Genomic DNA, 23,881 nt, shown 5'->3' with positions numbered 1-23,881 from the left:
GCTGGTGGTGTGAGCCTGTAGTCTCAGCTATTCAGGCGGCCGAGGTGGGAGGCTCACTTGAACCCAGGAGGTTGAGGCTATGGTGAGCCGTGATTGCACCACTGCACTCCAGCCTAGGGGACAGAGTGAGACCCTGTCTCAAAAAAGAGAAAGACAAAAAGTGTTGTCTAGGCCAAGTGTAGTTGCCCATGTCTGTAATCCCAGAACTCCAGGAGGCCAAGGTAGGAGGATTGCCTGAGCCCAGGAGTTCAAGACCAGCCTGGTCAACATAACAAGAACCCGTGTCTCCAAAAAGTAAAATAAAAAATTAGCTGGGTGTGGTGGCATATGCCTGTAATGCCAACTACTCAAGAGACTGAGGCAGGAGCCTAAGAGGTCATGGCTGCAGTGAGCTATGATTGTGCCACTGCACTCCAGCATGGGTGACAGAGAGACCCTGTCTCAAAAAAAAAAAAAAGTGTTGTCTGTAGCCACCGATACGTCCTACCCTTTGATCTCTCCTCATGGCGCCTGGTCCATCCCAGCTGGACACAGCTGGACAGAAATCAGAAATACCACTGGACAGAGCCAGCCCCTCCCCTCCCCAACCTCCTCCAGCCTATCTCAGACCTCTCCTTGCCATTCATGTTCCAGGTCGGACCTCAGGCCCTGCTCCTACTGAAGCTTAAAACGACTGTGGTGTTGGTACCAGCCCAGCTCCACCTCCATCCCAGGGTCTAACTTAGGAGCCACCTTGTCCTCAGCCCCTCAATTCCCTTTCCTCCTTCCCAAGCCTCAGTGTGTCCATCTGCCAAATGGGCGTGACCATCCCTACCCAACCTTCCTGTCTCCTACGTCAACTCTAATGATACAATCAAAGTAAGAGTCAGAAACTTTTTTTTGGGCGGGGGGGGGGGCGGTGGGTGCCAAGCGCGGGCAAACCCTGGAGAGAGCGAACTACAATTCCCATCCGTCTCCGGGGCCGCGGGCGTCCCTAGCCCCTCTCCCTTAGCCAAGGGCAAGGCGGCTGCGGCCCACGGGGCGAGAGAAGTTGCAGTGCCCCGCGCCTCCTGAGTCGGGGCCCAGCGAGGGCCCAGGTAAGCCTGGGTCTGGGGCCGCGCGGGGACCTGGGAAGCCTTTCCGACCCGGCAGAACCCCACCGCGCCCCTTGCAGAAGTCAGTTGCTCTCCCCGGCCCGCCCCCGCACTTCCTGGCCGGGACTTGGACCCGCCCCCGCGCGCCTCCGCCCCCACCTTCACCTCCAGCCGCGGCTCCCATTGGCCGGTGCGCACCTGCCCGTCCGTCGGGGGGCGGGGCGCGGCGCCCAGGTGAGGGCGCGCTGGCGGCGGCGGAGGAAGGTGACAGCGGGGAGGGCGGGAGAGTGGGGGGGAGGACGCCCGGACAGAGCCTCAGACAGTTGGGCGGACGGACGGCCCGACAGGCGGGCATGCGGGCGGCCAGACTCTAGCCGAGCAGCGAGGCTCCGGCCGCAGCCATGGAGCGGCGGCTGAGCGCCCTGGAGCAGCTGGTGCAGGGCGAGGCCGGCGGCGGCCCGGGGCTCGACGGCCTCCTAGATCTGCTGCTGGCGCTGCACCACGAGCTCAGCAGCGGCCCCCTACGGCGGGAGCGCAGCGTGGCGCAGTTCCTGAGCTGGGGTGAGTGGCGGGGCGGCACGGAGCGGGGGCGGGCCTAGGGATATCGCGCCGAGACCCCCGCACCCGCAGACTTTCCCTCAGGGACCCGCACCCCCACGGGCTTCTCTCGCAGACTCCCTGCAATGGCCCTGACGCGTACCACCGGACCCCCGCGGCCCGCACACTCGCCTGCACACCTCACCCTCACTCCAATTCTCACAAACGCTCCTTCCCTCTCACAGACCCCGACACATGCACACACACACGAACTTGTGCCCAGGTATCGACCGCAGACGCATGTACCCAGTGCACCGCCTAGAGTCCCGTACAGATTTCCTTGCTCACAGGCCACACCTGACGCAGGACACACACAGACCCTCATGCATGTCACCCACTGACACACGGGCTCTGTTTCTCCTTCCTCTCGGATGCATTGTGACACACAGCTCACGGAGAGACCCAGGGAGCGCTGCAGACCACCCCGACCGCACTGGCACTGCAAAACACACAGATCTGTAGGTATTGCACACTTGCAGACCTTACCCCCGACCAACACACACACCCCCAGCTCCCTGCGTACAAGACCACTGCAGCCTGGACTCAGGAACCGATCTCCAACCCTTGGCCTGTGCAGGCTGCTGGCCAAGCTCCTTGGGGGCTGTGGCCCCGGGGCCGGGGAGGGGGGCCTAGCTGGAGATGGGTCTGTACCTTTCCTGGTAGACTCATCTGAGTCATTGGGAGTGGCTGGCCTGGGGTGACCCTGAACCCACTGTGGGCACTGGCGCCAGCTGGAGGGTTCCCTGGTCACACCCTGCCGGGCCATGGGGAAAAGGCACGGGGGCCTGGCCAGGGCGGGGTGAGGCAGGTGTTTGCCCAGTGGACAACTAGCGTTCCTGACGCTCCTGAGCTCTGGGCAGGCACAAGGCCTGGGGTAGAGGGGGAAGCTGCCACCTAGATGTGCCAGGGAGTTGTCCCCTAGCCCCAACCCTTCCATCCAGGGCGAGGCAGTCAGAGGCCTCTGCCTCTGTGCCTGTCTCCCTGGGATGCCTTGGTGCTATGCGTGTCTGCCTGTGTTGTCGTCACCCCCCCCATGACACCCACACACGTGTGTGTGTTTGCACACACATGTGTGCTCCTCCCTGACTGCCTCCAGCACCTCTGCCTGGGACCCCGGCATGGGGGCCCTCTGTTGACAATCTCCCGAGGTAACTCAAAGGGCCGTGACTCATTCCTCTCCTGCTTGTCTCTACTTGTCCCTGCTCCTGCCCGGAGCCCCCATGCCCTGTGGGAGGCCAGAGGATTAGGCGGCCTGTCCAGGGGCCTGGATCCTCCTGCCTGTGGGCCTGGGCTTCGGCTCTCTTCTGGCGGGTGGGTCCCTATGGTGCTGGCTTCAACTCCCACGGGGAGGCCCGGGGCTGCTCCTCCCCAGCTCCACACACAGACCTGGGAAAGAGACAATGAATTTCTGTAATGAGGTTTCCACCCCGCCCCCGCTGCGGGCTTCTGCCTGATAAACCTGTGGAACAGCTCTCTGTCCCACCCACAGACCCGCCCAGCTGGCAGGGAGTTTACCTCCTGGCAGGGGGAAACTGAGGCAGGGCGCCAGACCACAGCTGCCCCCCATCCTGACTGATCACTCCTGCCTCCCTAAGACCCAATTCCTTCCCAAAATCTGTGGCTAATCCAGGCCTGGAAAGCGCCTGGGAATGGCTGGAGTTGTCCCTCCTGGAGGTATCTGGGATGTGAGGAAATAGGAAGTTCTTGACCAGACAAAAGCCTCGTCCAGACAGGGAGGCAGGGCTGGGAGTGAGAGAGCCGGTCAGGCCTGGAGGCATCCTGAGCACTGACGCCTTCAGGGGCTAGTGCTGGCACCAGGGAAAGGCATCGTGGTCCTGTTTGTGAGTCTCGTGGGCACCTTGGCAGACTGGCATCCATGCCTCCAGCCTGAGGGGCCCCACATAGGAAGCATAGAGCCTGCCCTCCCTGCCCTAGGGGCTGCAGGCCTCACCCCCAACCAGGTACCTCTGTGCCTACAGGGTCCCCGGACCCAGGCCCACAGCTCCTGAATGGGAGAGAAGCCTCTCTGGGGATAAGGAATGTCACCCATCCAGTTTCCTAAGACAGGCCCTGGCCTGAACCTGTGAGGGGGCCAAGAACTGTGAGGTGGGGGTAGGAATGGTGTCCCCATGGTCCCCAGGGTGACCTGGCCAAGCAGAGTCAGGCCGCAGACTGGGCAGGACTACAAGTCCCATCAGCCCCTGGGATGGAGGCTGCCTAGAGTCTGGGGCCAGGGGTCCAGGGAGGTCCAGGGACCAGGCAGTCAGCTGAGCCCGGCCTCTGACCTTCCGCACTTCCTGATCATGGCCAAAGGAGCACCAGCTCCTGCCATCCCCTTGCCCTGAGGCTGTCCCTGGGGAGGTCATCCCTGCCTGGGCTCACAGGAGTGGCGGCCCCTGGCTTGCCCAAGGTGAGAGGGGGAATGGAGCCCTCCCTGCATGCACTCTGAGTCCCGTCCTGTGTCCCCTCAGCCAGCCCCTTCGTATCAAAGGTGAAAGAACTGCGTCTGCAGAGAGATGACTTTGAGATCTTGAAGGTGATCGGCCGAGGAGCCTTTGGGGAGGTGAGCAGAGGGCCTGGGGTAGGTGGGGAGGAGGTGTTCACACCGGGCTGGGCTCACCCCGGTCCTCCCTGTGGCCTTAGGTCGCCGTGGTGAGGCAGAGAGACACTGGGCGGATTTTTGCCATGAAAATGCTGCACAAGTGGGAGATGCTGAAGAGGGCTGAGGTCAGTGTGGAGTCTAGGGGGCCCTTGGGCACCCTACAAATGGGTGTGGGGGAGGTGTATGCTGCCAGGGCCTATGGGGCATGGGGGGGGTGGGCAAGGCTGCAGACCAGGCAAAGGGTGCCACCCTCAGCAGCCACTGATTTGTTTGCTTTCTCACAATAAACCCTTTATTTATTTATTTATTTATTTATTTATTTTTGAGACAGTCTCGCTCTGTTAACTACGCTGGAGTGCAATGGTGCTATCTTGGCTCACTGCAACCTCCACCTCCCAGTTCAAGCAATTCTGCCTCAGCCTCCCGAGTAGCTGGGATTACAGGCACCTGCCACCACACCCGGCTAATTTTTGTATTTTTAGTAGAGATGAGGTTTTGCTATGTTGGATAGGCTGGTCTCGAACTCCTGACCTCAGATGATCCTTCTGCCTCGGCCTCCCAAAGTGCTGGGATTACAGGTGTGAACCACCATGCCCAGCCTACAATAAACTCTTTTTTTTAAGACAGAGTCTCACTCTGTCACCCAGGCTGGAGTGCAGTGGCACGATCTTGGCTCACTGCAACCTCCACCTCCTGAGTTCAAGGGATTCTCATGCCTCAGCCTCCCAAGTAGCTGGGATTACAGGCGTGTGCCATGACGCCCAGCTAAGTTTCTTGTATTTTTAGTAGAGATGGGGTTTCACCATGTTGGCCAGGCTGGTCTCCAACTCTTGATCTCAAGTGATCTGCCCGCCTTGGCTTCCCAAAGTGCTGGGATTACAGGCCTAATAAACCCTTCTGAAAGCAACCAGAGTCATTCCCATTTTCCATATGGTCACGCTGAGGCCCAGAGCCATAGAGAGTGGGCGTGGGCTTGGGCTCAGTCGCAGCCAGACAGGGGACAGTAGAGCTACGACCTCCATCTGAGCTCCCAGACTCACAGAGTCTTTCTCCATCCCCTGAGCTGGCAAGGGGGGCATCCTGGGCTCTGATCCCACCCCACCCCTTACTTCCCCAAACCTGCTGCAGACAGCCTGTTTCCGGGAGGAGCGGGATGTGCTCGTGAAAGGGGACAGCCATTGGGTGACCACTCTGCACTATGCCTTCCAAGATGAGGAGTACCTGGTGAGGATACGTGGCGGGGCTGGAGGGGAGCATCCTAGGGACACAGGAGAGGGCCCTTGGGGCCAGGGGCACTGGGCCCAAAGAGAGACCCCTCTTGGGACCAAGAGACTCCCATTTCCCACCAGGTCCTGGGCTTGGCACCTCCTGCCTGAGCCCTGGCTGGGAACTGGCCAGCCCGGAGCTGCTGGGAGATTCAGCCCTGCCTTCCCAGAGCCCTGTGGGACTGTGGTGAAGTGGCCAGGTGCACCCTTCCCCCGGGTCTGATTCTTGTCCCCCACCTCCAGTACCTTGTGATGGACTACTATGCCGGTGGGGACCTCCTGACGCTGCTGAGCCGCTTCGAGGACCGTCTCCCGCCCGAGCTGGCCCAGTTCTACCTGGCTGAGATGGTGCTGGCCATCCACTCGCTGCACCAGCTGGGTTACGTCCACAGGTGGGGCCCCAGCCCCGCCGCCCTGCCCAACCCCTGCCAGCTGTGCTGGGGACAGCTGATGTCAGCTGAGCACTCACTATGTGCCAGGCACTTCTCTGGGTGCCTCATCCGTGTGTTTCCTTGGAATCATACCAAAGAGCCCTCTGTGGCAGGGGCTGCTGCTGTGTCCGGCCTACAGCTGTGGGGGTCAGAGCTTAGAACAGGGAAACACCTGTCTCAAGGTGACTCGCCTCACGGGTGGCCAAGCCGTGGTCTGCACTGGGGAAGTCTGACTCCTGTGTCCCCCACAGCACACTCTGCCACCTCCAAGGGTTGTCCCCACACATCCTTTCTACAATCTAGCCATCTTCCTCCTTCTGGCCTGTGGGACCATCTACACGCACACATGTTGCTCATCATATGAGCACCTACACACAGGAATGTGTGTGAGCTGGTGCTGGCACACACCGTCGTGCATGTGCACCTGGGCGTGTGCCTAAATGGCCACTTACACACAGGTCAAGCCCCTCACTCTCCCTGCCTGCCATCCCCCAGGGATGTCAAGCCAGACAATGTCCTGCTGGATGTGAACGGGCACATTCGCCTGGCTGACTTCGGCTCCTGCCTGCGTCTCAACACCAATGGCATGGTAAGGACCCCGCCCCAGAGTGGGAGCAGGGGATACTAGGCGGGCCAAGCTCTCAGGAAAATGGGAGGCCCCAGGCCTAGTGCAGAGGCATCAGGCTCCCTGGGGAAGGTGGGTGAGACCCAGGCCTCAGGTGGGCAGCAGCAGGCCAGCCTGGCAGAGTAGGGGTGACGGCCATCGCGAGGGGCCAGCAGCCCCAGCCAAGCCCAAAGCTGTCCTCATGGCTTCACCACCACCACCACCCACAGGTGGATTCATCAGTGGCAGTAGGGACGCCGGACTATATCTCCCCTGAGATCCTGCAGGCCATGGAGGAGGGCAAGGGCCACTACGGCCCACAGTGTGACTGGTGGTCGCTTGGAGTCTGCGCCTATGAGCTGCTCTTTGGGGAGACGCCCTTCTATGCTGAGTCCTTGGTGGAAACCTACGGCAAGATCATGAACCACGAGGTCTGGACACCAGGCACTGGGCTTCCAGAGGAGGCAGTGGGACCCCCGAGTCTGTGTGGTTGGAAATACCTGCAGGTGAGGCTGGGTTCCTGGACACTTGACCCAGCCTGCCCCCTCCCCCGACCTACAGGACCACTTGCAGTTCCCCCCGGACGTGCCTGATGTGCCAGCCAGCGCCCAAGACCTGATCCGCCAGCTGCTGTGTTGCCAGGAAGAGCGGCTAGGCCGTGGTGGGCTGGACGACTTCCGGAACCATCCTTTCTTCGAAGGCGTGGACTGGGAGCGGCTGGCGAGCAGCACAGCCCCCTATATTCCTGAGCTGCGGGGGCCCATGGACACCTCCAACTTTGACGTGGATGATGACACCCTCAACCATCCAGTGAGTGGCAAAGGCCACTGCAGGAGGGGAGCTGCCCTACCCCCTTGTTGGCTGGGGGAACCCTCCCTCTGAAGTCCCCTGGGGTGGGCTGGGGTTGAGGCCTTCAGACACCAGGGCTTATGATTTATGGACTCCCAGACTGACCCGTTCCAGCCGCCATCCCCTGGCCCAGCCTCTTCCAGCCAAACGGGTGGGGGAGCATCTGCCACAGGCTCCCCATGCTCGCCTGCACTGAGGTGGGCTGTGTCAAGGGAAGGCCCTCTGACCACAAGTATCATCCTATTAACTAGAATCCATATAAGGAAGAAAACTCCCAGCAGCTCCTAGGAGACTTGTGGGAGCTGAGGGTCTGTTTGGGTTGGGCCGTGTTACCACCCTGAGTTCCCACCTGAGCAGGAGGTGGTCGCACCTGGTCCCAGGGGGCTCCTGGGCCTCGGGTCTCGGGCCTCGGCCTGTGGACTCTGACTCTCCTTCCCTCTCCCTCTGCAGGGGACCCTGCCACCGCCCTCCCACGGGGCCTTCTCCGGCCACCACCTGCCATTTGTGGGCTTCACCTACACCTCGGGCAGGTGAGGCTAGTCCTCACACACCTGGTGGGAGGCTCAGGGTTGCCTGACCTGGAGCACACTGGGCGCGTAGCCCACTGGGGCCCTGGGAAGGAGGGCAGAAGGGTTCCCCAGCGCCTGCATGTGGCAGGTGCTCTAGCCCTCATCCTCGGGGTCCTGGTGAAGCCACACCCAGGTCCCGCTGGGCCACATGCCAGCACGTGGCTCTCGTGGCGCCTTCCACGAAGGGCGAGGGTGCGCTGCACCTAGAGCCAGAGGTGTAGGGTTCCAAGGCCCCTACTGCTCCTGGGCCTCACTTTGTGGCTCTGTAAAGTGGGTGGGATGGACCAGGCGTGGTGGCTCATGGTTGTAATCCCAGCACTTAGGGAGGCCGAGGTGGGTGGGTCACCTGAGGTCAGGAGTCCGAGACCAGCCTGGCCAACATAGTGAAACCCCATCTCTTCTAAAAATATAAAAATTAGCCAGGCATGGTGGCAGGCGCCTGTAATCCCAGCTACTTGGGAGGCTGAGGCAGCGAGAATCGCTTGAACCCGGGAGGCAGAGGTTGCAGTGAGCTGAGATCACGCCATTGCACTCCAGCCTGGGTGACAGAGCGACTCTCTCAAAATGGGTGGGATGATCTCCACCTACTCCCATTCGAGGGGCTGGCCTGAGACCGCAGTGAGGTCCTGGTGTGGTGTGCTCTGAGGTGGAAGGAAATGGGTCAGATCCCCACTCCTCGGGACCAGCCAGCCAGGCCACCGTCACCACATCCTGTCCTCGACAGCCCTTGGGAGAGGCCTTGTCACCACCATCTTCCCTTGGGGAAACTGAGGCTAAAATACATTGGGTTCGAGGTGATACAGCTTGTAAGGGCCAGGACCAGGGCTTAAACCTGGGCCTGGGGACCCGGAGCCTGTGCCCTGAAGCTGCTGCCCTGGGCTGCCAGCCATGGCACCAGTCTGGGGTCTCCCGAGGGCAGGGTCTGTTTTGGCTGTTTCACAATTAATGAGTGATTCGATCCAGAAGGATGGAGGAGACTCTGTGGGGTGAGGTTTCTACCAACACACATGGCTCCTGTCTCCCTGCAGTCACAGTCCTGAGAGCAGCTCTGAGGCCTGGGCTGCCCTGGAGCAGAAGCTCCAGTGTCTGGAGCAGGAGAAGGTGGAGCTGAGCAGGAAGCACCAAGGTACTGGGAGCGGCTGGGCCGGGCCTGGGTGTGCTGGCCCTATGGGCTGCTGCTGCGGGAGTGGACCCACCTGTGGGTACCACCTCCCCTCCAGAGGCCCTGCACACCCCCACAGACCATCGGGAGCTGGAGCAGCTACGGAAGGAAGTGCAGACTCTGCGGGAGAGGCTGTCAGGTATCCCTTCTGCCCACCCCCCCTGGGGCTGAGTCCCACCTGGGCTCGGGTCCTGCCCCTGCCCTGGACATGCTGTATGATCCTGGGGGAGCATTTTACACTCTCTGAGCCCGCGTGTGGAAAACAGGCCAAGGAGACTTGCTCCTGGGCTGAGAGGCTGGGGCCGTCAGCACTTGAGGTCTCAGTGACTCTTCCCGGCAGAGATGCTGAGGGACAAGGCCTCATTGTCCCAGATGGATGGGCCCCCAGCTGGTAGCCCAGGTCAGGACAGTGACCTACAGCAGGAGCTTGACCGGCTTCACCAGGTGAGGGCTGGGTGAGGTGGGTGAGGGCTGGGTGAGGTGGGTGAGGGCTGGGTGAGGTGGGTGAGTGGCCCTGGGCTCCATGGACGGTTCATGCCTGACTCTGGGCCTCCTCCTGCCCCGCTCCCTCCCTTGCCTCCTCAGGAGCTGGCCGAGGGTCGGGCAGGGCTGCAGGCTCAGGAGCAGGAGCTCTGCAGGGCCCAGGGGCAGCAGGAGGAGCTGCTTCAGAGGCTGCAGGAGGCCCAGGAGAGAGAGGTGGCCACAGCTAGCCAGACCCAGGCCCTGAGCTCCCAGCTGGAGGAAGCCCAGGCTGCCCAGAGGGAGGTGGGTGACCAGGGTGGGTAGGGACAGCACCTGGGCCGTACCCCCAGTGTGGCTGGAGGGAGCATGGGGAGCTTGGTGGGAGATGCTGCCCCTCGGTTGTAGCTGGCAGAGGCTAGGCCAGGGGATGGTGGCTGGGACGGGGCAGTCTGGAAGTCCATGCCTCCTCACATCCACTGTGGCTGGCAGAGTCTGGAGTCCATGGCAAGGTGGACAGAGGGGCTGCCGAGGGCAGAGTTGGCAGTGGCCTGCCTCTGCACTCCTCACAGCTGGAGGCCCAGGTGTCCTCCCTGAGCCGGCAGGTGACGCAGCTGCAGGGACAGTGGGAGCAACGCCTTGAGGAGTTTTCCCAGCCCAAGGTAGTCAAGTCCTACCCCCTTGGCAAGAGGCGCTTCCCCACCAGCCTGACCCCACTCAGAGCCTCAGGGCCAGGCCTGTGTCCCGGGTGGGGGGCCATGGCATCTGGGTCTCTGCCCTGACCTCCTCCATGTCCCCAAGACCATCCACACAGCCTCTGAGACCAACGGGATGGGGCCCCCCGAGGGTGGGCCTCAGGAGGCCCAACTGAGGAAGGAGGTGGCCGCCCTGCGAGAGCAGCTAGAGCAGGCCCACAGCCACAGGTGAGCCAGACAGCTGGTGGCAGGGAGGGGCCGGGCCTGGCCTGGGCGGTGAGTCACGGCCTTGGCCTTCTCCTCCCCAGGCCGAGTGGTAAGGAGGAGGCTCTGTGCCAGCTGCAGGAGGAAAACCGGAGGCTGAGCCAGGAGCAGGAGCGGGTGAGCAGGGGGACGGACGGAGGGCACGACAGACGGACAAGGCAATGGGGAGCCAGTGGGCAGGTGGGCAAGCTGTAGCCAGTGAGCAGAGTGGACATGGACGGGGCTCGGGGTGCTGGGGTACCTGCAGGGAGACGGCAGTCCCAGGACTGCTGGGGCCTGGGGCTGACCTTTCCTCTGGCCGGCCCCAGCTAGAAGCAGAGCTGGCCCAGGAGCAGGAGAGCAAGCAGCGGCTGGAGGGTGAGCGGCGGGAGACGGAGAGCAACTGGGAGGCCCAGCTCGCCGACATCCTCAGCTGGTGGGTGTCAGGGGTGGGTCGGGGTGGGGAACGCAGGCGAGACTGAGGGCCCAGCCGATGACCCTGAGCCCCTTCCCAATCAGGGTGAATGATGAGAAGGTCTCAAGAGGCTACCTGCAGGCCCTGGCCACCAAGATGGCAGAGGAGCTGGAGTCCTTGAGGAACGTAGGCACCCAGACGCTCCCTGCCCGGCCACTGGTGAGCCCCAGAGATGCCCCTGGGGGCTGGCTTGGGCAAGTCACTGACCTTCCATGAGCTCAGCATCCCTGCTACTGAAGGTCACTACTGGAGGTGGGGACACTGAGCTCATGGGAGATAGTGACTTCCCTGAGCTCACAGTGGGTCAGTGGCTGAGCTGGAGCTTTGAGCCTGGCTGGGTGGCATGGGTAGCAGGATGCTCTGGTAGGAGGGGGTCCCTGAGGCAGCCAGGCCTAGAAAGCATCTTATACGGGTGCTCCATGGCCACCAGGACCACCAGTGGAAGGCACGGCGACTGCAGAAGATGGAGGCCTCGGCCAGGCTGGAGCTGCAGTCAGCGCTGGAGGCCGAGATCCGTGCCAAGCAGGGCCTGCAGGAGCAGCTGACGCAGGTGCAGGAGGCCCAGCTGCAGGCTGAGCGGTGAGGCTAGGGGCAGGCACTGGGGGCCAGGGCCCGCACAGAGGCTGGTGGCGAGCCTTTGCCGTTCTCCCCAGCCGTCTGCAGGAGGCCGAGAAGCAGAGCCAGGCCCTGCAACAGGAGCTCGCCATGCTGCGGGAGGAGCTGCGGGCCCGAGGGCCAGCGGGTGAGTGGCTGCCAACTGCTTGCCCCGGAGCCAGGCTCTCCCACAGCCTCCCACTTGCCAAGGGGGTTCCACAATGGCCTGGCAGGGTGGTGGAGACAGGAGTCTGTTCCTGGACTCTGCCGCTTACTCCATCATCTGTGACCAGCACTTCTTGAGTGCCTGCTGTGCCCAGCCCTGCCCCATGCCTGTGGTCATTTCCCATTTTACTGAGGTGGGAACTGAGGCCCCTCCTGGCCCCTAGTTCCTCAGGCCAGGGACCCCAGGCCAGTGACCCACCCTCTCTTTGCAGACACCAAGCCCTCAAACTCCCTGATTCCCTTCCTGTCCTTCCGGAGCTCAGAGGTAAGGACCAGGCCGAGGGGCTCGTTGGGGAGAAGTCCTGGGAGAGGCACAGGGACCTTGACTTTGCTCCTCTCTCTCCCATCCCCAGAAGGATTCTGCCAAGGACCCTGGCATCTCAGGAGAGGCCACAAGGCATGGAGGGGAGCCAGAGCTGAGGCCGGAGGGCCGATGCAGCCTGCGCATGAGGGTGAGGACAGGTGGGTCCATAGTAGGGGGCCTGGGCCCCGCCCTTGCCCGTCTCACCTGCTGCCCCGCCCTCCTGCAGGCTGTGTTCCCCAGAGCACCCACTGCCAACACAGCCTCTACAGAAGGTCTTCCTGCTAAGGTCAGTGCCCAGAGGGGCAAGCGGGGTGGGGCCACCAAGCAGTTCTGCCAGGCTGAATGGACACTGTGGGGACACTCCACGTGCATCGTGGCCAGCAGGCACAATTAGGGTGGAGGTAGTGGCAGTGAGCTTGCCTGCTGCCATAGATTGGCTGGGACTTGGAGATCACTGTTGCCTGGCTCAGCCTCTTGTCTTGCCTGACCCCTCAGGGATGGGGCATGGGGCCCTGGGAGGCCTTGGGTAATGGCTGTCCCCCTCCCCAGCCCGGCTCACACACGCTGCGCCCCCGGAGCTTCCCATCCCCGACCAAGTGTCTCCGCTGCACCTCGCTGATGCTGGGCCTGGGCCGCCAGGGCCTGGGTTGTGATGGTGAGAGTCCCCACCCCACCGCACACCCACCCACTATGCTCCAGCCATGGTCCCAGGTGTGTGGCCCTGGCACACCCAGGCTGTTTCTCCCATCCCAGGGTTACTGGCACCTGCTGGTCAAATTTCCTACTGCTCAGCTTTGTTCCTTTTCTCACTTGATGAGGAATTGGGGACAGTTCAGGTGCCACTGTGGCTTAGGGAAGCTGGCCCTGGACATGCTCCAGTCCTGGTTTGGGGCTGTCCCCTCCCAGCCTCACGTCATCCACCTTCTCCACTTTCCCCACAGCCTGCGGCTACTTTTGTCACACAACCTGTGCCCCACAGGCCCCACCCTGCCCCGTGCCCCCTGACCTCCTCCGCACAGCCCTGGGAGTACACCCTGAAACGGGCACAGGCACTGCCTATGAGGGCTTTCTGTCGGTGAGTGGGGGCCGAGGGAGGGGAAGACAGGCATGGGGGGCTGAGGGCCCCTGCAGCCCTCCCATGCTTGCCTTTCCGCCAGGTGCCACGGCCCTCAGGCGTCCGGCGGGGCTGGCAGCGCGTGTTTGCTGCCCTGAGTGACTCACGCCTGCTGTTGTTTGACGCCCCTGACCCGAGGCTCAGCCCGCCCAGCGGGGCCCTCCTGCAGGTCCTGGATCTGAGGTGGGTGCCGGGCAGTGGCATGGGGCAAGGGACTAGTGGTGAGGGGGGCAGTCAGGGACAGGGAGACTTCTGACCTGTTCTGTGAACCTCCCAGGGACCCCCAGTTCTCGGCTACCCCTGTCCTGGCCTCTGATGTCATCCATGCCCAATCCAGGGACCTGCCACGCATCTTTAGGGTGAGTGCCTGGGATGATATGGAGCAGCCACCATCCACCTCCGCATGCTGTCCCCGCTCTGGCCACTGTCCCCCCACTCCATACTACCCTCTTGGGCCAGCCCACAACCACAACACGCTTTCCATGTGAGCACCTGGCCAGGTCTCACCTCGTCTAGGATCCGCCGTGACTTCCCATCATCTGCGGGGTGCAGGTGCTCCTGACCTAGCCCTTGAGGCCCCAAGGATCTGACCCTGCAGGCCTCCCCAGTCCTCTCCCTTGGCACCTCTCTCTGCTCTGGCCACACCTTGCTTTCTCCAGTTCTGAGGGTACCCTGTGCCTGTGTGCGCCACATTCTCAGTCCTTCACGTCTGTCTTTGCACGGAATTGCCGGCCCTGCACTGGCGCCCAGCCCCTCACCTACCTTGACTACTCCTGTTTAGTTACTCGTCCCTCAAGCTCCAGCAGAAATGTCTGGTCTCCTGGGAAGTCATCCTTCACCTCCTGGCCCGGGTTTGGGGCCCTCTGTGTTCCCACTAGGCCCGTCCTTGCCCCATTACGGCGCTGGTCACATGGCTCTGGAGTTGTCTGTTTGCCTGTCTGGCCTACTCCCTGCTGCTGACAGTGCACGCTAGGCCCCCGGGGCACAGCGGCTGCTGGAGGCAGGAAGGGAGGGAGGACAGATGGCTCTGGCCCACGGCCCTCCAGCTGGGGTCCTTGCCTGCAGGTGACGACCTCCCAGCTGGCAGTGCCGCCCACCATGTGCACTGTGCTGCTGCTGGCGGAGAGCGAGGGGGAGCGGGAACGCTGGCTGCAGGTGTTGGGTGAGCTGCAGCGGCTGCTGCTGGACGCGCGGCCAAGACCCCGGCCTGTGTACACACTCAAGGAGGCCTACGACAACGGGCTGCCTCTGCTGCCCCACACGCTCTGCGCTGCCATCCTTGGTGAGCTGATGGAGGGGACTGGAGGGAACAGTCCAGGCCTGCAGGAGTGCTGGTGTCTAGGAAAATAGTCCCAAGGGCCACTGCTACTGCCCATTCTCTGCAGCCACGAGACACAGACTGCCTCACACCACGTATGTGCTCCAGCCTCCCGTGTGCATGGCTGGGTCCCCAGGTAGGGGCCTGGCTTATCCCCACTCCATTTCGCTGTGCCTCAGTTTCTGCTTTTTCCAAAAGAATCTCAAGGGAGTGGAAGGAACAAAGGCTTTTTTTTTTTTTTTTTTGAGACAGAGTCTCGCTCTGTCGCCCAGGCTAGAATGCAGCAGTGCAATCTCAGCTCACTGCAACCTCCGCCTCCCAGATTCAAGCGATTCTCCTGTCTCAGCCTCCAGAATAGCTGGGATTACAGGCATGCGCCACCTCGCCTGGCTACTTTTTGTATTTTTAGTAGAGAAGGGGTTTCACCATGTTGGCCAGGCTGGTCTCGAACTCCTGACGTCAGGTGATCCACCCACCTTGGCCTCCCAAAGTGCTGAGATTATAGGCGTGGGCCACCGTGCCCAGCTGGAACAGAGGCTTTAGAAAGAGAGAAACAAGGGTTCAGTCCTGGCTGTCTCACTACAAGCTGGGGGACTGGGGGAGCAGCTGTAGAACCACCCAGAGCCTCATAACATCTCCTGGGTGGAGCTGCCAAGAGCTTCACTTGTGGTCAGCCTTGAACCTGGGGCTCAGCAGGGCTCTTCTGTAACTAAGGCTGGGAAAGAGGCATGAAACAGAGCTCCTCAGCGTCCCCCAGCAGCAGAGGCCCTGAGCCCAGCCCCGCTCTCAGGGCGGGAGCCACAGGAGAGGTTGTGCGGGTCCCTGGAGCAGTCAGGAACCAGAGGGGAGGGGATTTATTGAGCAAGGGGCTCTGCTGAACCCTCCCCTGCATCACTTCCTCGCTTCCTCAGAGCTGCTCTGTGAGGAAGTACCATCGTTGTCCCCAGTTTACATAAGGGGAAACCAAGGCTCTGAGAGGTGACGTGACTTACCTGAAATCCCACAGCTCAAGGTGATGGGCCTCACCCCAACCCCTCTGGAAGAGCCTGTCCAGACTGGGAGAGAAGGGTCAGTGAGGCAGGGACAGCGGGATTATGGCCACCCCCATTTTCTCAAGAGAAACAGGCACAGCAGGGCAGGTGGACTGCCCAATCTCCGTGTTATTGAGTGGGACTTCTGACCTCTGACCCTCTGCCTCCCTCTACCAGACCAGGATCGACTTGCGCTTGGCACCGAGGAGGGGCTCTTTATCATCCATCTGCACAGCAACGGTACCCATCAAGGCTGGGCTAGGGTGGGCGTGGGCAGGGGCAGCCCCAGCGGGCAGAGGAGGATGGGGATGGGTCACTCTTCAACCACCTGCCAGTGACACTTTCCCCTCGCCAACCTTGCAGACATCTTCCAGGTGGGGGAGTGCCGGCGCGTGCAGCAGCTGGCCTTGAGCCCCAGCGCAGGCCTGCTGGTCGTGCTGTGTGGCCGTGGCCCCAGCGTGCGTCTCTTTGCCCTGGCGGAGCTGGAGAACGTAGAGGTAGCAGGTGCCAAGATCCCTGAGTCTCGAGGCTGCCAGACGCTGGCAGCTGGAAGCATCCTGCAGGCCCGCACCCCGGTGCTCTGTGTAGCCGTCAAGCGCCAGGTGCTCTGCTACCAGCTGGGCCCAGGCCCTGGGCCCTGGCAGCGCCGCATCCGTGAGCTGCAGGCACCCGCCACTGTGCAGAGCCTGGGGCTGCTGGGCGACCGGCTATGTGTGGGCGCCGCCGGTGGCTTTGCACTCTACCCGCTGCTCAACGAGGCTGCACCGTTGGCGCTGGGGGCCGGTTTGGTGCCTGAGGAGCTGCCACCATCCCGCGGGGGCCTGGGTGAGGCACTGGGTGCCGTGGAGCTTAGCCTCAGTGAGTTCCTGCTGCTCTTCACCACTGCTGGCATCTACGTGGATGGCGCAGGCCGCAAGTCTCGTGGCCACGAGCTGTTGTGGCCAGCAGCGCCCATGGGCTGGGGTAAGGCCTGCGGAGGGCTTGGCAGGGGCCCAGGCACCTTCAGTGGGTGGGTGAAGACAGGGTCCCGCCTCAACTCATGAGCCTGGCATTGGAGGCCTTTGGTGCCAGTTTGCATCCTCCAGCCCAACAACACCCTGTCCCGCCCTCCGTGGCTTGCAGGGGACCTTCCTTTTCCATGGCTGAGCTCATGCTCCTCTCCTGCCTGAGCCGCTCTCCTTTTGTTTGTACCCAGCAAACTTTTTTTTTCTTTTGAGACAGGGTCTCCCTCTGTCACCAGGCTGGAGTACAGTGGCACAATCTTGACTCACTGCCACCTCCGCCTCCTGGGGTCAAGTGATCCTCCCACCTCACCCTCTCAAGTAACTGGGGGCACAGGTGTGTGCCATCATACCTGGCTAATTTTTGTTTTGTTTGAGACAGAGGAGTCTCACTCTGTTGCCAGGCCGGAATGCAGTGGTGTGATCTCGGCTCACGCAACCTCCGCTTCCTGGGTTCAGGCGATTCTCCTACCTCAGCCTCCCTAGTAGCTGGGACTACAGGTGCACGCCGCCACACCCAGCTAATTTTTGTGTTTTTAGTGGAGACGGGGTTTCACCATGTTGGCCAGGCTGGTCTCGAACTCCTGACCTCATGATCCACCTGCCTTGGCCTCCCAAAGTGCTGGGATTACAGGCGTGAGCCACCGCGCCCGGCCTAATTTTTGTATTTTTTCATAGAGACGGGGTTTCGCCATATTGCCCAGGCCGGGAGTCTCAAACTCCTGGACTCAAGCAATCCTCCCGCGCGGCCTCCCAAAGTGCTGGGATTACAGGTGGGAGCCACCGGCCCCGGCCTGTACCTGGCAAACTCTTAACTAGGTCCCGCCGCAGTGTCAGCTCAGGGCCTGGAGCTGGTAGGCGCTCCAGAGATGACTGCTGCGATTGCTGTGGTCACCATTGCCTTCGTGCTACCCGCCCTGCCTCCCCATCATTGGTCCTTTCCTTCTCTTTGCCCCACTATCTCTCCGTCCAGACCTGTGTCATGGCTCTCATCACCTCCACTTCATGACTGGCTTGGTGCACTGGGGTCCCACAGAATGGGCCGGGGCTGGTTTCCTTATCCACATCAAGCACCCAGCCCAGGGTGGCACACTCCAGGGGCGATGGGTTTGGAGGAATGAGTGGAAGAGTGAATGAATGAATGAGGCAGTGGGGCAGTCTGGTGCATGCACAAGTAACTAGCATGATGGGTAAGGGCTGGAAGAGAGGGGCAGAGTGCCCTTCGTGAGCAATGGCTCTTTGGGGAGGGCCTGCAGATTGGGTGCCGCATATCACCCAAGCTGCCCAGGGCCAAATCGCAGCTCTTAGGACCAGCTGAGTGACCTGACCTTGACCATCACATGGCTCCAGGGGTTCCATTCCCTCATCTGGAAATTAGAGGTTATAACAGTAGTACCTGCTCAGAGTTGTTAGAAAATTAAGGGAGGAAAAGCATGTCGTGTTTAGAACTGAGCCAGGCATGTGGTGAGTGGTCCAGGGTTATCTCTGATTTGATGTGGAGGCTGGGCCGGGCGACAGGGAGTCTTCAGAGGAAGGACCTCAGCGTGGGGCGTGGTAGTTACTGTGCTGCGGCAGGGGACAAGGTGTTCCCTGGGGAACAGAGGGGGAAACAGCTCAGAGGTGCCTGGCGTGCCCGCAGGGTATGCGGCCCCCTACCTGACAGTGTTCAGCGAGAACTCCATCGATGTGTTTGACGTGAGGAGGGCAGAATGGGTGCAGACCGTGCCGCTCAAGAAGGTGAGGGTCCGCCAGAGCCCTGGGGTAGCGCCGGGGGTGGGGGCGTGGCCTGACCGCTGTGCCTGCTGCTTCAGGTGCGGCCCCTCAATCCAGAGGGCTCCCTGTTCCTCTACGGCACCGAGAAGGTCCGCCTGACCTACCTCAGGAACCAGCTGGCAGGTGAGGGAGTGCGCGTGTAACGGGTGTGTGCGTTCACCAGTGTGCACGTGTGGCTGTGTGGCCCTGAATGCCAGCTGACTGGGCCCCGGGAACGTGTTGAGCACAGCCCAGCTCTCCACTTCTCCCACAGAGAAGGACGAGTTCGACATCCCGGACCTCACCGACAACAGCCGGCGCCAGCTGTTCCGCACCAAGAGCAAGCGCCGCTTCTTTTTCCGCGTGTCGGAGGAGCAGCAGAAGCAGCAGCGCAGGTGCGCGTGCACGACGCGGGGAGCAGAGGCTGGGCGGGGCCTCCTCCGCTTGTGGACAGGACGAAGGGAGGGTGGAGCTTCGCCACCCACTCCTTACACCTTCTCCGCCCGCAGGGAGATGCTGAAGGACCCTTTTGTGCGCTCCAAGCTCATCTCGCCGCCTACCAACTTCAACCACCTAGTACACGTGGGCCCTGTCAACGGGCGGCCGGGCGCCAGGGAGAAGTCCCGGGTTAGTCCCCTAGAGCCAATCACAAGCCACTCTGGTGAGGCTGAGCCAATCACCGGCCTCTGTGGTGAGCTCTAGCGAATCACGGGCCGCTGTAATTACTCCTAAGGCCTGGGACTCACCCTTCTGCTACCTGGGACTTAAGTACAACCAGGCTGGGGGCCCAGTGGCGTTCATTTGTCCTGGTCTGTTGTGACTTGGGCCTCTTGTCCTCCTTGTGCCTCCTGGTCCTAGCCCCTCCGCACTGTCACCCAACAGGCTCCCGAAGAGAAGGGCCGAGTTGCCCGCGGCTCCGGCCCACAGCGGCCCCACAGCTTCTCCGAGGCGTTGCGGCGCCCAGCCTCCATGGGCAGCGAAGGCCTCGGTGGAGACGCAGACCCCAGTAAGGGCAGCCCCTCGGCCTCCAGTGTGCTACCCCCCACCCCAAGTTTCCATCCCCTTTGGATCCCTGAAATCTGATCTCGGTATTTTTGTCTCCTCGTCTGCTGCTGGAGCAGTGAAGAGGAAACCTTGGACATCCCTGTCCAGCGAGTCTGTGTCCTGTCCCCAGGGATCGCTGAGCCCTGCAACCTCCCTAATGCAGGTGAGCGGGTCCAGGAGGCTTGTCTGTCCCCTATTCAAACGTCAAGCAGTTCTGTTTTGTGCTAGGCCTTGCACAGTGACCTAGGCTAGGGAACAAGCTGAGCCCATCCCTGCCCTCGATTCTACGAGATGCAGATTCTTACCTGTCTCACCCCACTAGTGGGCACCAGCAGGATCCTGGAGGCAGGCCAGCCTAGGTGGGAATCTTGGCTCTGACTGTTCCAGCTGTGTGGCTCTGGGCAAAATGCCCAGCCTCCCTGATGTTGTCTCACCTGTAAAATGATGTGGTTTCTGGGAGGCCTGCATGAGCTGATGATACCTGCGAAGGGCTCAGCATAGTACCTGGCATGGGGAAGGTGCCACAAAAGGGGAGCTCTTGGGATTCTTTTTTTTTTTTTTTTTTTCAGACGGTGTCTCGCTCTGTCACCCAGACTGGAGTGCAGTGGCACAGTCTCAGTCACTGCAACCCCCACCTCCCACATTCGAGCAATTCTCCTACCTCAGCCTCTCCCAAGTAGCTGGTATTACAGGCTTGCATCACCATGCCCAGGTAATTCTTGTATTTTAAGTAGAGATGGGGTTTCATCTCTACTTGTTGGCCAGGCTGGTCTCGAACTCCTGACCTCAAGTGATCTGCCCACCTTGGCCTCCCAAAGTGTTGGGATTACTGGTGTGAGCCACCACACCCGGCCACTCTTGGGATTCTTAATAGAGGCCCAGTCCACAGCAGGGAGTTGGGGAGTCAGAGGAGGGAGCAATCCATTCTGAATGAGGACAGGGAAAAACCTAAGAGAAGCTGGGGAGGTTCCCATTCCCCCTGCAGCCACGTCTACAGCACACACATCCACCCACTCCCGTCACACCAGGCCACTCGGAGCCCTGGGGCTTGCCATGTTCTTCCACACCTGCAGGCTCTTGCCCCTGCAGTCCCCTCTGTTTTGAATGCCTTTTCTCTATCTTCACCTTAACCAACACCAGACTGCCCTCCAGGTGACCCACCAGGATCATCTTCAAAGGAGCCTTCCTGGCCGCTTGGTCAGGTAGTCATTGCCTCCCTGGGGCTGGTGCCACCTTTGCCACCCCGCTCCCTCCACACCTTCCTTGCAGCTCCTGCTGTGCCGTGGGTTTCTTCTGGTGCCTGTTCTCCTCCCTTGACTGTGGGCTCCTTAGTGGTGGGGGTCAGGCTTCATTCTTCTGCCCAGAGTAAAGCATGTGTGTCGACTGAAGGAAGAATGGAGTGAAGGAACAAAGGGACTTTGAGGCTGGGCACAGTGGCTCACCCCTGTAATCGCAGCACTTTGGGAGACTGAGGCAGGCAGATCACTTGAGGTCAAGAGTTCGAGACCAGCCTGGCTAACATGGTGACACCCTGTCTCTACTAAAAATACAAAAATTAGCTGGGCCTGATGGCTCATGCCTGTCATCCCAGCTACTTGGGAAGCAGAGGCAGGAGAATCACTTGAACCTGAGGCAGAGGTTGCAGTGAGCCAAGATCATGCCATTACTGCACTCCAGCCTAGGCAACAGAGCAAGACTGTCTCAGGAAAAGAAAAAAAAAGGACTTTGAGTCCATTCAAAGTTAAGTAGGAGCTCTCCAGGTTCTTCCAGTGACCCATTTACCACCTCCACTCCCCACCTCACATCTGGCTTCCTCCAGGGGCTCTGATACAGTGGGTGATGGGTCCTAAGGGGGCCTCTGGGAGCCACCGGCCCTGTGAGGAAAGAATCCTCCCTGATCCTACCCCTTGACTTCCTTTTCTTTCTGCTGCAGGTCTCAGAACGGCCCCGAAGCCTCCCCCTATCCCCTGAATTGGAGAGCTCTCCTTGATGCCCTCTGTTAGGGCCCACCCCAATCCCAGGGCAGAAGGACATGAGGGAGCGAAGAGCTTGAGGAATGCCATACTCCGGCTGGTCCGGGACATGGAAATTTGGACTCAGGGAGGGCCTGGGCTGGGCAATGACTGGGAGGCTTGCCTGGGTTCCCAGGACTTGGGGGTCCTGACTCCCAGCCCTCATCCTGCCTTACCCCTCTGTTCCCAGCCCCAGCCTTTGTAAGCCATTGGGAATAGAATGGCCCCTTTTGTCCTGGTGTCCAGGGGTGATTGTGCCAAAGCTCTTATTTCCAGTGCCAAGCCCCCAGAGGCTTGTAAGAGTTGGGATGAGGGATGGAGAGGGACTGGGTCTCTGGGAACAGGTTGGAGGTCTTATCTGTGGACTGTCTGACTCCCAGCTGAGGCCAAGATGGGGCATGTCCCGATCTCTGCTTAGCATCTGGGTGAGAAAAACAGGCTGCGATCCAGAGGAAGGGAAGATAGAGAAGGAGGGAAAGGATGTAGGCGAAGGAGGTGAGAGGATAGGAGGAAGGAAGTGGAGGAGGAGGTGATAGGAATTGGAAGGAGGTAGAAGCTGTGCAGAGGAAGAGGGGAGAGGGACAAAGGAGGAGTGATGAAGAAGAGGAGGGAGACAAAAAGAGGGATGGAGGAGAGAGGGAGTCTAGAGAACAAAGGGTCCTTTTTCTGGGGAGGGATGTGGTGGGCAGGGCTGACACTGTCAGCCAATCCTCCCATCGGGGAAGAGAATCCTGGACAGGGACAGGATGGAGAGGGTATTTATAAGGGCTTTTTGGTGGGAGATGGGTACCCAGTGGGGGCCACTGGAGGGTCTCCGGGCACACTCTGGCCCTTCCCAGAAAGGGGGTCCTTTTTCTCGAAGCTTCAACCAGTTGTGTGTTAGGGGAACCTAGGGGGCATTTTACTATTGATCACAGTCATTATATTGTTATTATATTACTATTTTTATTAAACCTCCCCCCACTGAAGTGTGGGGGGGGCAAAATAAGTATTTATCTCCTCAAATGCCACATTCCCAGGAGGGACAGACCCTGATGCTCTGTGCAGCAGCAAGAAACCAATAAAGACAGCTTTGTAAGCTGCTGGCCTCCTTGCCTGGATCTGTCCTCTGGGGTTCAGAAGGTGGGGGGTTAGGAATGGAGGGAACAGTGCGGGTGTCACAGACGGTTAAAGACCAGATTGTCTTCCCTGCGTTTTCAGGAATCAGGTGACGTTCAAATGGGGTAAATGAAGGGACTTGACTAACGAAGGGCAGTTTACAGAAGCATGCACAGTGCGAAGGGAACACACCAATGAACGGCAGTGCCTCAGGGCCCAGGCAGCAGAGAGGAGCTGTTAGGACCCCCAGGCCACCCAGGCAGGAAGAGGCAGTGGTGCTGCCTGACAGGAGCTCTAGCTTTTGGTAGAACTTGACCATTGCTGAGCTGAAAGGCAGCCTAGGAAATAAATTCCTCCACTTCACTGCCTCCCATCTTCTGCCTCCCTTTGTCCAAATTCAACCAGCAGCAGCCAGAGGCTCCAAGAATTCAGTGAACTGGCTGGGCACGGTGGCTCAAGCCTGTAATCCCAGCACTTTGGAAGGCCAAAGCGGGCGGATTGCGCCACCGCACTCCAGCCTGAGTGACAGAGCAAGACTCCGTCTCAAAAACAGAAAAAAAAAATCCTGGCTTGGTGGCTCACGCCTGTAATCCCAGCACTTTGGGAGGCCGAGGTGAGCGGATGAGTTCAAGACCAGCCTGGCCAACATGGTGAAACCCCGTCTCTACTAAAAATACAAAAATTAGCCGGGTATGGTGGCGGGCGCCTGTAATCCCAGCTACTCAGAAGGCTGAGGCAAGAGAATGGCTTAAACCCAGGAGGCAGAGGTTGCGGTGAGCTGAGGTCGTACCGCTGCACTCCAGCCTGGGTGATAGAGCAAGACGCTGTCTCAAAATAAAATAAAACTTATCACAGGCTGGGTGAAGTGGCTCACACCTATAATCTTAGCACTTTGGGAGGCTGAGGTGGGAGGATCTCTTGAGGCCAGGAGTTTAAGGCTGCAGTGAGCTATGTTTGCACCACTGCACTCCAGCCTGGGCAACAGAGAAAGACCCTGCCTCAAACAAACAACAACAACAACAAGGCCGGGCGCGGTGGCTCACGCTTGTAATCCCAGCACTTTGGGAGGCCGAGGCGGGTGAATCACGAGGTCAGGAGATCGAGACCACGGTGAAACCCCGTCTCTACTAAAAATACAAAAAAAAAAATTAGCCGGGCGTGGTGGCGGGCGCCTGTAGTCCCAGCTACTCAGAGAGGCTGAGGCAGGAGAATGGCGTGAACCTGGGAGGCGGAGCTTGCAGTGAGCCGAGATTGCGCCACTGCACTCCAGCCTGGGCGACAGAGCGAGACTCCGTCTCAAAAAAAAAAAAAAAAAAAAAAAAACAACAACAACAACAAAATCTCATGGGAGGTTCTGGTGAGAT

General features: G+C 60.4%; 1 protein-coding gene across 11 annotated transcripts; it reads left to right on the top strand.

Annotated features, from left to right (window-relative positions):
• The first annotated feature begins 1,169 nt into the window (after positions 1–1,169).
• On the top strand, positions 1,170–22,499 carry CDC42BPG (CDC42 binding protein kinase gamma). 11 transcript variants are annotated; one of them, XM_063635216.1, is made up of 37 exons: positions 1,170–1,634; positions 4,142–4,233; positions 4,314–4,397; positions 5,401–5,496; positions 5,781–5,929; positions 6,464–6,557; positions 6,803–7,003; positions 7,134–7,382; positions 7,872–7,951; positions 9,019–9,116; positions 9,211–9,291; positions 9,493–9,596; positions 9,738–9,917; positions 10,184–10,273; positions 10,413–10,534; positions 10,615–10,687; positions 10,879–10,985; positions 11,069–11,183; positions 11,455–11,603; positions 11,678–11,766; positions 12,056–12,108; positions 12,197–12,295; positions 12,374–12,433; positions 12,697–12,802; positions 13,089–13,222; positions 13,305–13,444; positions 13,539–13,620; positions 14,327–14,543; positions 15,788–15,850; positions 15,974–16,573; positions 18,251–18,348; positions 18,423–18,507; positions 18,638–18,758; positions 18,873–19,054; positions 19,246–19,369; positions 19,485–19,570; positions 21,341–22,499. In XM_063635216.1, the coding sequence occupies exons 1-37, from the start codon at positions 1,475–1,477 to the stop codon at positions 21,376–21,378; spliced, it is 4,701 nt and encodes a 1,566-aa protein (XP_063491286.1). In that variant the 5' UTR covers positions 1,170–1,474; the 3' UTR covers positions 21,379–22,499. The 11 variants fall into 11 exon arrangements, 10 of the variants coding, with proteins under 10 accessions (XP_063491286.1, XP_055103142.1, XP_063491491.1 ...); XM_063635264.1 differs by having other exon boundaries at positions 1,286–1,634; positions 9,232–9,291; XM_063635249.1 differs by having other exon boundaries at positions 1,287–1,634; positions 18,873–18,990; positions 19,222–19,369.
• The last annotated feature ends 1,382 nt before the right edge of the window (positions 22,500–23,881 follow it).

The sequence above is a fragment of the Symphalangus syndactylus genome, chromosome 1 (genome assembly GCF_028878055.3).
Source record: "Symphalangus syndactylus isolate Jambi chromosome 1, NHGRI_mSymSyn1-v2.1_pri, whole genome shotgun sequence".
Lineage (NCBI taxonomy): Eukaryota > Metazoa > Chordata > Mammalia > Primates > Hylobatidae > Symphalangus > Symphalangus syndactylus.
This window is presented reverse-complemented; position numbering and strand designations above follow the sequence as displayed.